Source organism: Malus sylvestris, chromosome 17 (assembly GCF_916048215.2).
Source record: "Malus sylvestris chromosome 17, drMalSylv7.2, whole genome shotgun sequence".
Taxonomy (NCBI): Eukaryota; Viridiplantae; Streptophyta; class Magnoliopsida; order Rosales; family Rosaceae; genus Malus; species Malus sylvestris.
Genome location: NC_062276.1, coordinates 33,335,377 through 33,347,736, shown reverse-complemented (window position 1 = coordinate 33,347,736; position 12,360 = coordinate 33,335,377). Strand labels below are relative to the sequence as shown.

The following is a 12,360-nucleotide window of genomic DNA, read 5'->3' as shown; positions in this document are numbered from 1 at the left end:
TATTTTATCGGAAAAAAAATTAATTGGGTAAAAAGGGAGAGTCTATAATCTAAAATGTAGGTGGTCGAAGGAAGTTGTTAGTTGGCGATACTCCTTAAGTTGTGTTTATTACTTGGCCAAACTAAAGCAGCTGCCAACACATTCAACATGTAATGCAACTATCCAAGTGTGGAAAAGCTCATTTGTTGAAAACTAAAAATGATTAACCATAAATCATATGCCCATGTTATTTTTATTTTGCCCATGTAAAAATGTTTTTTTGATCACTCGATGATCGAGGAATGTAAGTAGAGAATAAGTGGACGTGCATTTAATGTTTTAATTTTATATTTTGATATCTAAACTAACAGTGAATGACTATATATTTTTTGTCACAAAGTGACCAAGAAAACGGGACTCGTGTTCCAATTCGTTTGTGGCAAACCCGTACATTGGTCTACAACCCGACCTACGTCATTGGAATCTCACTGTTGTGTTGAGAATCCAAATTTCTTATATGCAGCACAAGGAGAAAAAATTAGAACATGATTCAAGAAAACCAAAAGTCTAAAACATGCAATTTAATTTAAATAGCAAAAATATTGGGTGTAAGCTTCACCTTCAGTGTGAGAGAATAACTGAAATGAAGAAGCTTTAGTGTGATTGTATTAAGGATAGTTTTGTAAAAGACAAAAGTTAACAGTGTCAATTTTGTAATTACTTTGATTTTATGTTATAGGTGGTTATAGGACAGTTAGATTTGTTATGGTGAGTTGGCAAGTGCACAGCTATTGCCTATTGTATAAATACCAACTGATGTAATCTTATCATTATTCAATGGAAAACATTTTCTAATATGGTATCAGCAGCCTCATAATCTCACATTCATGAACTTAGATCTCGACTTCGCAACATTTCCAAAGGCGAATCCACTGCTGATGTCTATCTTCAACAAATTGAGGAGATCGTTGATGCTCTTGCCAGCACCGGAGCGCTGGTTAAGGACTCTGAACTTATCTCTATCACACTTCACGGCTTGCCATCTGAGTATGATTCCTTTGTTGATGCGATTCAGTTCCGTCTAGGATCTACAACCATTGACAAACTTCATGGCTTGCTTCTTAGCAAAGAGATTCAAGTTGCAAATCGCAAGAAAGCTACTACTTCTTTTGGCGTTTTTCAGGCTTTTAATTCAAATCTTAGATCATCAACTAGAATTCTACCTATACCGACCTCAAATTCTAGTTCCCAAGCCTTTCTTGCGCAAAATTCATCCAATTTCAATCAATATCAAGGTCGTAATCAAGATCAAAATCAGTCAAACCCTAGGTCTTTTCAGAATAAGGGAAATTTCTATGGTTATCGTGGCAATAATCAGCGTCAGAATTACAATCGGTATAATTAAAGGAATAATTGTGGAGGTTGCTCATGCTACAATTTTTCTGGAAAAAGAACTACTTGTCAAATCTGTCGCCAGTATGATCATGAAGCTTCTGAATGTCCTCACCGTATGAATCCTTATTTTGGCAATAGGAACTCTCACATCTATGTGTGCCAACACTTCTCAGAATGCTTCTCCTTCATGGCTCATTTATTATGGAGCTAGCTCTCATATGACAAGCTCTTTGGCAAATCTACAAAATCCAAAACCTTACACAGGCCTTGAGCAAGTCTACATTGGTGATGGCAAAGGTTTGCCTATCTCTAATACTGGTTCTTCACACATACATACTCCTAATCATAGTTTTGCTTTAAATAATGTGTTACATGTTCCTAATTTAAAGCAAAACTTACTCTCTACAAATCAGTTTACACTTAACAATTGGTGTTCAATTCACCTTTATCCTTTTCACCTTACTGTGAATGATCTTTCTTTGGAGAGGATGCTTTTTAAAGGCCATGTGAAGAATGGTTTTTATCCTTTCTTTGCCTCTATTAATGCTGGTTCACAAAAGCTTTTTGCAGCTACTGTCAAAACTTCTACAGAGATTTGGCATCAAAGATTGAGTCATTCCTCTTTCAAAGTTTTACATAAACTTGTCTCTCAGTCTAGTATTCCTATTTCTACTAGTATGAATAAGACTTTCTATCCCAATTGTGCTTTGCATAAAAGTTCAGAATTACCATTTATATCAGTATCTAGTGTTACATCTAGACCATTGGAACTTTATCACACAGATGTCTATAGTCCAGCTCCAATTCTCTCTGTATATGGTTATAGACATTACCTTCTTATAGTGGATGATTTCACTCGATATTGCTAGTTCTTTCCTATCAAATGTAAATCTAAGGTGTTCAAAACCTTTATTGAATTCAAAGTTCTTGCTAAAACTATGTTAAATACCAAAGTTGTTACTTTGAGGTCTGATTCTGGAGGTGAATTTCTTAGCTCTATGTTCACTCAATATCTCAAAGATAATGGCATACATCATCAATTATCTTGCCCTCACACACCAGAACAAAATGGTTGTGTGGAGCACAAGCATAGGCATTTAGTGGAAATTGCTCGAACACTTCTAGCTGCCTCCAATGTTCCTCATATTTACTGGGTTGAGGCATTCTTCATGGCTGTTTATCTCATTAACAGATTACCTACTATGACTAAATCTTGTCCTTGGAAAAATCTTTTCAGCAAGTTTCCAAATTATACAACACTAAAAGTGTTTGGGTGCAGGTGTTTTCCTTGGTTAAAACCATATACAGATTCCAAATTAGAGCCTAAAAGTAAACCTTGTGTCTTCCTAGGCTATAGTCTAAATCACAAGGGTTATAGGTGCTTTGACATTCAATCAAAAAGGGTTTACATTTCTAGACATGTCATATTTGATGAATTAACATTCCCATTTCATCAAGTTTCTTAGGTTCAACCTTCTATCTCTTCAACTTCTAACCATTCTTCTCAAATACCTTCAACCCTAACCTTTATTAAGATCACTGATACACCAGCCTACCCTTAAATACCTATCAATCAAGTTGCACCCTCACTTAACCCTAACCTTTCACCACCTCTACCACATTTACCACCTTAATCCCTAACCATTCATCATCTCTACCAACACCACCACGTCAAAACACTCACCCCATGCAAACAAGATCCAAATCTGGGATTTTTAAACCTAAGGCATACTCTGCCACTAAACACCCTCTTCCTTCTCACATCTCTCAAGATTATCTACCTACCACTCATTGGAGACAAGCAATGCATGAGGAGTTCAATGCATTGGTAAACACATGCACTTGGTTTCTTGTTCATTCTCACCCATCTCATAATCTTGTTGGGTGTAAATGGGTGTTCATAATTAAAAGGAAGGTTGATGGTACTGTTGACAAGTATAAAGCTCGTTTAGTAGCTCTAAAGGTTTTCATCAACAGGAAGGCTTAGACTACACAGAAACCTTCAGTCACGTGGCAAAGCCAGTGACCATTAGGCTCCTTCTTACACTTGCATCTCAGTATGATTAGTTTCTCAACCAATTAGATGTCAGCAATGCATTTTTGCATGGAACTCTATCTGAAAATTTGTTTATGCAGCAACCATATGGTTTTCAAGATCCTACCAAGCCTAATCATGTCTGTAAGTTACACAAGAGTCTTTATAGGCTCAAGCAAGTTTCTAAAGTCTGGTATGAGAAGCTTTATGGTGCACTTAAGTCTCTAGGATTCAGTGGATCGCAAAATAATCACTCACTATTTGTCAAGAATGATCATGTTCTGGTGTTTATTCTTGTATATGTTGATGACATCTTGGTCACAAGTCATTCTTCACAAGCTTGCAAAGACACAATTGCTCAACTTAGTGTTCTTTTCCCAATCAAGGATTTGGGTTCCCTTCATTTTTTTTCCTTGGAATTGAAGTTAAAAGATCTTCTTCTGGTATCTTTATATCTCGGACCAAATATCTTCTTGATCTGCTCAAAAAGACAAACATAGCAGGTGCAAAACCATGTGATACACCTCTAAGAACATCTAAATTGGATCATTCCTCCCTTTTGATTTCTAATCCAGAGGAGTATAGATCAATTGTAGGGGGTTTGCAATATCTTACTTGGTCTGGGCTAGATCTTTCCTTTGCAGTTATTTTGGTTTATCAGTTCATGCATCAACCAAGACAGTCTCATTTTCAAGCATTTAAAAGAATATTGAGATATTTGAAAGGATCACTTGACATAGGTCTTTGGTTTCCTAAGACTTCAAACCCTCTCACTATTAATGCTTTCTCATATGCAGATTTGACAGGGTGTGCTCTGGACAGAAGATCAATATGAGGTTTTTGCATTTTTCTGGAAAATTCACTCATTAGTTGGAGTGCTAAAAAGCAACCAATATTGGCACGTTCCTCCATTGAAGCAAAGTATCGATCTCTGGCTAACGCTGCTACTGAGATTACTTGGCTTTGCAAATTACTGGTTGATGTTGGTATGATTCTATCATGTCCTCCTAAGTTGTGGTGTGACAATATCTCTGTTATTTCTTTAGTCAAGAATCCCTTGTTTCATGCACGGACCAAACATGTGAAGATAGACTACCACTATATATGGGAAAAAAGTACTTTCACATGCTGTCACTGTTCATTTTGTGTGCTCATAGGATCAAATTGCAGATATCTGCACCAAATCACTGTCCAAGCCAAGATTTTTGTTGCTCCGAGATAAACTTTCACTTCGGTTGCCCAAGTTCAGTTTGAGGGGGCATATTAAAAATAGTTTTGTAAAAGACAAAAGTTAACGGTGTCAATTTTGTAATTACATTGATTTTTTGTTATACATGGTTATAGGACAGTTAGATTTGTTATGGTAAGCTGTCAAGTGCATAGCTATTGTATAAATACCAACTGATGTAATCTTATCATTATTCAATGGAATACATTTCCTAATAGATTGATCCAAGTTGCAACTACTTAACAATAACAGTGTAAATTGTAAAATATGCAGAGGGAGGGGAGGGGGTCGGATTCGATCACCATGATAAATCATTCCCAAGTTCCAACTGTATGTTTCTCTTTTAAATAAAACACAAGATTAGGCGAAAGTTACTCGTCCGAGTAAGACGATGTAGGACACAGAACGTACGCCCTTTCTGGAGGCGGGAGACGATAAGGAAGAAAGCAGCTAATCTCTACTAGTATGGCCTCACAAAAGCGTGGGGAAACCATTTGGGCAGAAGTGAATACTTTGCCTTTATAATCAGTGCAAAAATCCCATAGCAAGGGATGTGAACCACGGCCCCACAAAAATACCTGTCAAATTAAAAGATTTCATCACATTTTTCTTCTTATTACAACTTGAACTGAAAGGAAAAACGGAGAATAGATAAGCTAGTGTACCATAGTGGAGCCCATGGCGTATCGAGCTCAAGGAATGGATACGGCCACCTGGGAAGATACTCAAAATAATGTTACTAGCTCTTTAACCGCAAGTAAATGATCATGTTTTTGCACGAGAGAAAAGATTTTAATTAATTACGCGTACCATTGGAAACCTAACGCATGAATGATCCACTGGAAGGCAATGTAAATGCAGCTCCAGAGGACAAAATATGAAATGCGGAACCATGGAAATGGCTGAAAAACAAGATGGAAATGACATCAGTAAACAGATGACAAGAAAGAAATGACAAAACCGGTGTACAAGGGCTTCCAGACTGCCATAACAAAATACTTACAAGGCTGTTAAGAATGGTATCCAGAAGAAGGAACGCTGCATTTAGCGTATGCATGCAACACATCAACTGCCAAGCACATGTACAAGTCAGTTACTGATCAATCTATTCAGGTACAATAGGAAGAATGGAATAAGATAGCAGCATTATTGTTCATAGATCAGAACATAGCTAAGCAAAAAGAACCTAGATTTAAAGGATGCTCTAGAATTGGACATACTACAAAAGGCAGACTCTCACCGTATTGAGGCCAAGGTGAGCATTTGATAAAAATGGAAGGATGACACACCAAAAGACGATATCTGTGAGGACAACAGCTCCTGCACAGGTCTGTTACTAAAACATATCAGCTTCTGAGCATACTGCATACCTCAAACAAAATTCGTTCATCAAAATGTTTCGAAAGGCAAGCTAATATTCCCTACCATCAGACACAATGGATATTACTATTCGACACAATTGTATATTTCTAGCAGCCCCAATTTGATATTAGTTAGTTAATGCATGTGTGTGTATAACCAGGCTCACCAACAAAGTACAAATTCTGGTTCTTGATTAACTAACCTGGAATGCAATTTGCATAAGATAACCCCAAAATCCTGTTCGTTTCTGAATTTCCTCCAGAGCATACTGGCTTTGCAATTTGATGGTACCGTTATTTCCCTTTTGCCTATAGGTATTTGCAGTTCCATTATTCTCTTCCACTTCCCTTCTCAAAGCTTCCGTCCTTGTCCCATTTCCAGTGGGGGGCTTGTTTAAGGATAACCAACAACCGTACCCAGACACTAGAGTTCCCAGCTATATAGAGAAATTACCAATAGGTAAAGGCAAAGCAGGACTGATTTGAAATAGATATCCTTTTGCTAATTCATTAGTTTAAACATCCAAAACCCAAATTGGCTCTATACGTTGTTCATGTTTGTTTCTCTATGTGGAAGTCTCCACCACAGAGGGTATAGAGCATTTAAGATATGGACAATTAACAAAACAAGCCAATAATAAGGGAAAACATGTGTCTTATTTTGAAGGAGAACATATGATGTTGGATAGCATGACATACCGCAAAATAGATCATAACCAGTGTAAATGTCCACCTGCAGATTAACAAGATCGAAAAACTGTTAAGGAGATCGTTGGCATACCATCAACACACATAAGGTCACGTATTGTAATCAACTGAAAGTGACATAGATACGGAGGATAACTAGTGCTTCAATCTAGTTTCAACGCAAATAGTATCCGTCCTAGTTAAAAACCCATTACTCTCTTGCACATGATGTGTACAATGTTAGGCGAGCTCAATGTATCATCCCCTTACACCCTGAACCAAACTGATCACTGGTCTCGCCCTTTTCATCAAATCACTACTACTATTCTACTCGAAAACCAAATTCGTTTTTACGGGTGGAAACTAATGCATCATGTTCATAAAATTGAATTCTTACTCAAACTTCACTACCCTAATTGATTATCCACAGAAGCGGTGGATTTCCCCGGTGGTTACCAAGTTTAAACCCTCTCCCTCCCCATGTAGTGTATATTATCGCTTGTAATAGAAAAATAATAACTGGTTATCCACGAGTTACATAAAACAACGCATCAAGTTATGAAACAAAATCTTACTCGGTGTAGTAAGTGAAAATGGAAGGACTCCATTTGACAAGATCCCAAGCCAAGAACCCAGCCAAAGCCAGAAACGAGACGAACCGAGACGCGAAGAGCCAGCCGGGGTGGATCCCTTTCCAGCAGCTAGTCCAGAGCTGGGAAGTGCTGACGTGGCCCTTCGGCAGGGCGCTGACAAACACATGGCTTTCGGGGCGGGTCACCAGAAGGCTGTCGTACATGGTGCTGTCTTCGAACCTCTTCGAAGCTCCTTCCTTCCGCCAAATCACCCACAACGCGGCCACAAAAGAAACCCCAACAATGGCGAAGCAGACGAAGTCGTACCAGTAAACTTGCAGCGCCATTCTCGGAGATGAAGACTTTCAGTGAGAACCCAGAATCAGTTGTTCCGAATTGGGAAGTGAAATCGTGATAAGATGGACGACATTTGTGGTGGTTCTGGAAGGTGTTTATTTGTGTTGGTTTGGTCGTTCGTTGGCGACGACTAGTAGTTATGACTGTCTGGTTTTGCTAATTGACTGGTGAGTCATGTCGACTACGTTTGGACTAAGATTGAGTGATTGGTCGGGATTGGTGGAAGGGATCTAGAGATTCCTCTATGTGCTTCGCGATGTAAATTGTTCTCCACATAACAATATATTTTTAGACCAGAATGTCTTAATAACAGTTAACCAATTTCATGTTTACTACTTTTAATTATGAGTACTCTTTCGCACATTATTTTTCATAAATGAGTATTTGAGATTTAACTAAATCAAGTTTAGTAATTTAGTTAAATCTCAACAGTACTATAATCTAGTAGTATTATTCTTCACTTGTAGATGTAGATGAGAGGTCTTAGGTTTGATGCTTGCCAAAACAGAATTTGAACCACATTATTGTTAACTTATTGTAAAGCTTAGTTCACTTTCCTGGTCTTAATATAGATAATATAGTTTGTTTAAATAAAATCTCAATAGTTCTTTAGGGTATTTGATACTTAAGAGGGGCAAAGCTCCAAGAATGATAGAGTTTTTATCTAGGGAACTTTAACGAAAAATCATATTTTTACTCTAAAAAGTCAATCATAGTACTATTCACTTTATCCTTTATTTTGTCCTTATCGTTAAAATTCAAAATTTTCAAATCATTTTCATTAGTTTTTCTTTTTATCTATTTGACCCGGGCCCAATTAAAAAGTACGTCCTTTTAGATTGTGACATTCCAAATAAATGATTTACGTCAATGCCGTGGACCCGTTAGCAATAGCTACAAAAAACAAAAGAAGAAAAGCTTTCTCGGGTTAGGAAAATAGCTGGTCTTTTGAATCTTCCTATTCTCTCCTTTCAATCTCAACCGTTTAAAACAAATTTGATGATTTTATGTCACATATTAGTGAGCTTTATTTTGTTGAACATAATCAATAAAGTAAGGCTGATTAAATACGATTCTAACCTATCATATTTCTTTTGAATGATCCAGATTAATTAAATAAAAAAAAAGGACAAAAATTAAAGAGGAGAGAATCTAAGTCGGTAATTATTATCGTTGTGACGGGTGTAAAATTTATCGATGTATCTAGCTAGTATTATTCCTAGAAAATGTTGAATCGTTGGCTTTTGCATTATGAATGTGCGCAAGTGTTGGACTGATGGAAATTGAATCAAATCCAGCAGAAATTTTTCAGACAAGGATTGTTTGCTCTCCTTGTTCTTGTGCTCTTCCATGCCCTCCTGTTTGTATAGTCACGGTTAAGACACGTCAACATTTTATGTTACTATTTATTTTTGTCTTATTATCTCTATAAAAAAACAATATAAAATGTTGTCGTGGCTTAACCGTGACCACACAAAATAGGAAGGCACGGGAACAAGGAGGATAGACAATTCTTGTCCAAAATTTAAATGCACGTCTAGGCTTACCCACGTCAAGTTTGTGCCTCTGGGCTCTGGCAAGGATCACGTACCAAAACTGAAAGTTTTCTTTAAATTTCTATTTTTCTTTTAAATGAATGGGGCAATAATCTGTTGAAGAATATCATATTGGAAACGTAATTACAATATACAAGAAAATGAATTATTTTCTGCACACATGTTTTCTTCTCTCTCTTTTTTTATTTTATAAAAAAGATAATCAATGAAAAAGGTTAATCAGGAGCGCATAAGAAAAAAATAGTGGGTATAAACCGTCTCTATATTGAATGATTCACTACCACTTACACTGAGGCCGTTTTGTATTAATCCCACAGCTATTAGTATGTGCAAGTGGTTAAGACAAAGATATGAGAATCACATATATCAAACATCCTCATTTATGAACCACGTCCAACAAATAGAGCTTAGTATTAACGCATGGGAAGGATCCGAACTCAGTTACGAAACGTTTTTCAGTGTGCCAAGAACGCTACTCCGTACATCAAGTGTTATAATACTTTTCAGTATGCTGAGAACACTGTTCCATATACCAAGTGTTATAATACAAGTGGTTGGAAAAATATTTTCTTCAAGTATCTAACTAATTGTATTGTGAAACTTGGTTTATCGGATTGCGTTCTTAGACCAGTGAAAAATCATCATTAATAAAAGTTAAAACTATATACAACAAATTTAACTATTTAACAATAACTTTGACTTGTTTGGTACTCTACTTGAATTCAACTTTTTAAACTCAAAAATAATTTTCAAGTTTTAGGCCTTAAAAACTTGTTTAGTATGATTATTTTAAAAAACCGAACTCAAGACTAACTCAAAAATATAGTCTATTCTCTAAAAATATAAAAAGTGAGTTTTTAAACTTAAACTCACTTATTTCTTTTCCCTTCATCCTCCCCTCTCACTCCAAATCTCTCTCTCTCTCTCTTCTCTCTCTTTTTTTTTTACCTTTTTCGTCTCTCATTCAATTTTCTCTCTTCATTCTCTCAATTCTTTCTCTTACTCTTTTTTTTTTTTATCTCGTCTGATCCTCTCTCTTTTCTCTTTCCTTGAATCATCTCTTACTTTATTTCCTCCTCTCTCCTCTTTCTCCCTCTCCCCTGCGACGTCCTCTTTTTAGATCTCTTTGTCTAGTTTAAGTCGTAAGATTTAAAAATTTTAAATCGTAAACCAATCAAGTTTTTTAGTTTTAAAAAAAAATATATTTAAGAAATGTTTTGAAAAATGATAAAAAATTTCAAATAAGATACCAAAGACCCTTAAGGACTTGAACTTGTTTTCACTTTGTAAGAAACCTTAAATAAATAAAGCTTAAATTAGAGGGATTAGGGGTATAATAATTGGAAGAAGATAACATTGCAGTTGCAGATTACAAGGAAAATGCACATGCCATTTACTCGTAACTAGTTTGACTCTTCAAACAGAGACTACCCTTTAATTCAGAAAATTAAACAAATCAAAATGCCAACCTGCATTAAAAGAGTTGGCTCTTTTGGCGACAACAAACCGCAGTTTTAGTTGGCCGAAAAACTGTGATCAACCACCGTGAATCCGCCGTCGACAACCAAGTTGTGTCCACTGACATACGCCGATTCATCAGCGGCAAGAAACAGAGCCGCGTCCGCCACATGCCTAGCCTTCAACACAACGCCCTTCAAATTTCCTATGGCGGAGCTATTGGCCTCAACCTCATCTGGCTCCAAATTGTACGCTTTGCACGCAAGCGAGGTTGCGACTCCGAATGGCGAAATGCTGTTAACTCGAATCCCGTGAGCTCCGAGCTCACTACAAGCTCCTCTGACCAAACCCAACAGAGCATGTTTCGAAGTGGTGTAAGCGTGCGGAGCCATGCCTCCGAGAGAGGCTGCAACACTCGTGGTACATATGATTGAACCACGCACGGCACGTGCCACCATGGCGCGTGCGGCGTGCTTGATGGTTGCAGCAACACCGCGAACGTTGGTGGCCATTGTGTTGTCAAAGCCTTGAATGTCGAGGTCTAAAATGCCAGTCATCGGACCCATGACACCTGCATTGCTGAACAAAATGTCAAGGCCGCCGTATTTTTCCAACGTGAAGTTCACCGTGTTTTCGACTTGATTTTCATCTCTGACGTCGCAGCGGCAGTAGCTAACTCTGTCTGAGCCGATTGAGGCAACAAGTTGATGACCTAATTCGTCTTGGATATCAGCAACAACAACAAAGGCCCCGTTGGCTGCAAATAATCTGACCGCCTCCTCACCAATCCCAGCTGCCCCACCAGTTATCAGGGCCACCTTGCCCTCCAACCTATAAATTTGAATCTTAAGATTAAAGAAAAGAAGTAGAAGGTTGAGAAAAGAAGATATGGCAAATATAATTCATACCTTGGCTTAGACATTGATTGATGAGAGTGCTCAAACGTGCAAATAAGGCTCTCTTTGGATCTGCATCTGCTGTTTATAATGCTCCCGTGGTATCATACACAACCATATATAATATTTGCTGGGCTGCACAGCTCAAGACATGTGATATGTAATTATATGTATAGCCTATAGGCACGTGCTCAAACTTATTTATAATGCTCCCGTGGTCTCATACACAACCATATGTAGTAAGCGTCTTGGATCTGCACAGCTCAAGGCATAGACATGCGGACATATAATTATTAAAATGTGTTCGAAATTTAGAGGCTGCTTTTTGTTTTCTTCCACTTTTTAAGTAATAGAGCTTACTTTGTCAAACAAATCCTACTTTAACCGGGATGAAGTTGAGTTTTCACATCATTTTTACCCTTTTTCACAAACGTCTTTTTGACTTTGACCAGTAAATTGAATAAAAAAAGAGAGACATAAATAAAGACTTTTTACTTCTCTCGTTAAAAAAAGAAATGTGTTTGTCATTTTTCTATGCAAATAGTTACTTTTGAAATAGTTCATAAAGTTAGCCCAAGTAACAATCGAGGGCAAGATAATGAGTTAGGATTCCATCAGATTTATATTCTGTTAATATGAAACTCCAAAGCTAGACTTCAAGGTCAGCCCGGCCTCTCGTTCTTGGTCTCCGCATCTCGATTGTTGTCTAGGACTGGCTTGGATATGATAACTCGCTAGATTCAATAGAAGTAGAACGAAGAATTGAATATCTACTTGCATATTTTATCCAAGTGAAGGTAGAAGATGAATAAGCCATGTATAAAACTATCCTCAAT

At 37.3% G+C, this 12,360-nt stretch overlaps 2 protein-coding genes across 2 annotated transcripts; both read right to left on the bottom strand.

Moving 5' to 3' along the window:
• Positions 1 to 4,763: 4,763 nt before the first annotated feature.
• On the bottom strand, positions 4,764 to 7,737 carry LOC126611372 (uncharacterized). Its single transcript, XM_050279607.1, has 8 exons — positions 7,261 to 7,737; positions 6,698 to 6,731; positions 6,202 to 6,435; positions 5,878 to 5,967; positions 5,641 to 5,706; positions 5,448 to 5,539; positions 5,303 to 5,350; positions 4,764 to 5,215 (listed from the first exon to the last, which is right to left on the bottom strand). Exons 1-8 carry the CDS (start codon positions 7,602 to 7,604, stop codon positions 5,098 to 5,100), a joined length of 1,026 nt encoding a protein of 341 aa, XP_050135564.1. The 5' UTR covers positions 7,605 to 7,737; the 3' UTR covers positions 4,764 to 5,097.
• A 2,765-nt stretch (positions 7,738 to 10,502) lies between these two features.
• On the bottom strand, positions 10,503 to 12,274 carry LOC126610891 (short-chain dehydrogenase reductase 3b-like). Its single transcript, XM_050279042.1, has 2 exons — positions 11,537 to 12,274; positions 10,503 to 11,459 (listed from the first exon to the last, which is right to left on the bottom strand). The coding sequence occupies exons 1-2, from the start codon at positions 11,548 to 11,550 to the stop codon at positions 10,685 to 10,687; spliced, it is 789 nt and encodes a 262-aa protein (XP_050134999.1). The 5' UTR covers positions 11,551 to 12,274; the 3' UTR covers positions 10,503 to 10,684.
• Positions 12,275 to 12,360: the final 86 nt, after the last annotated feature.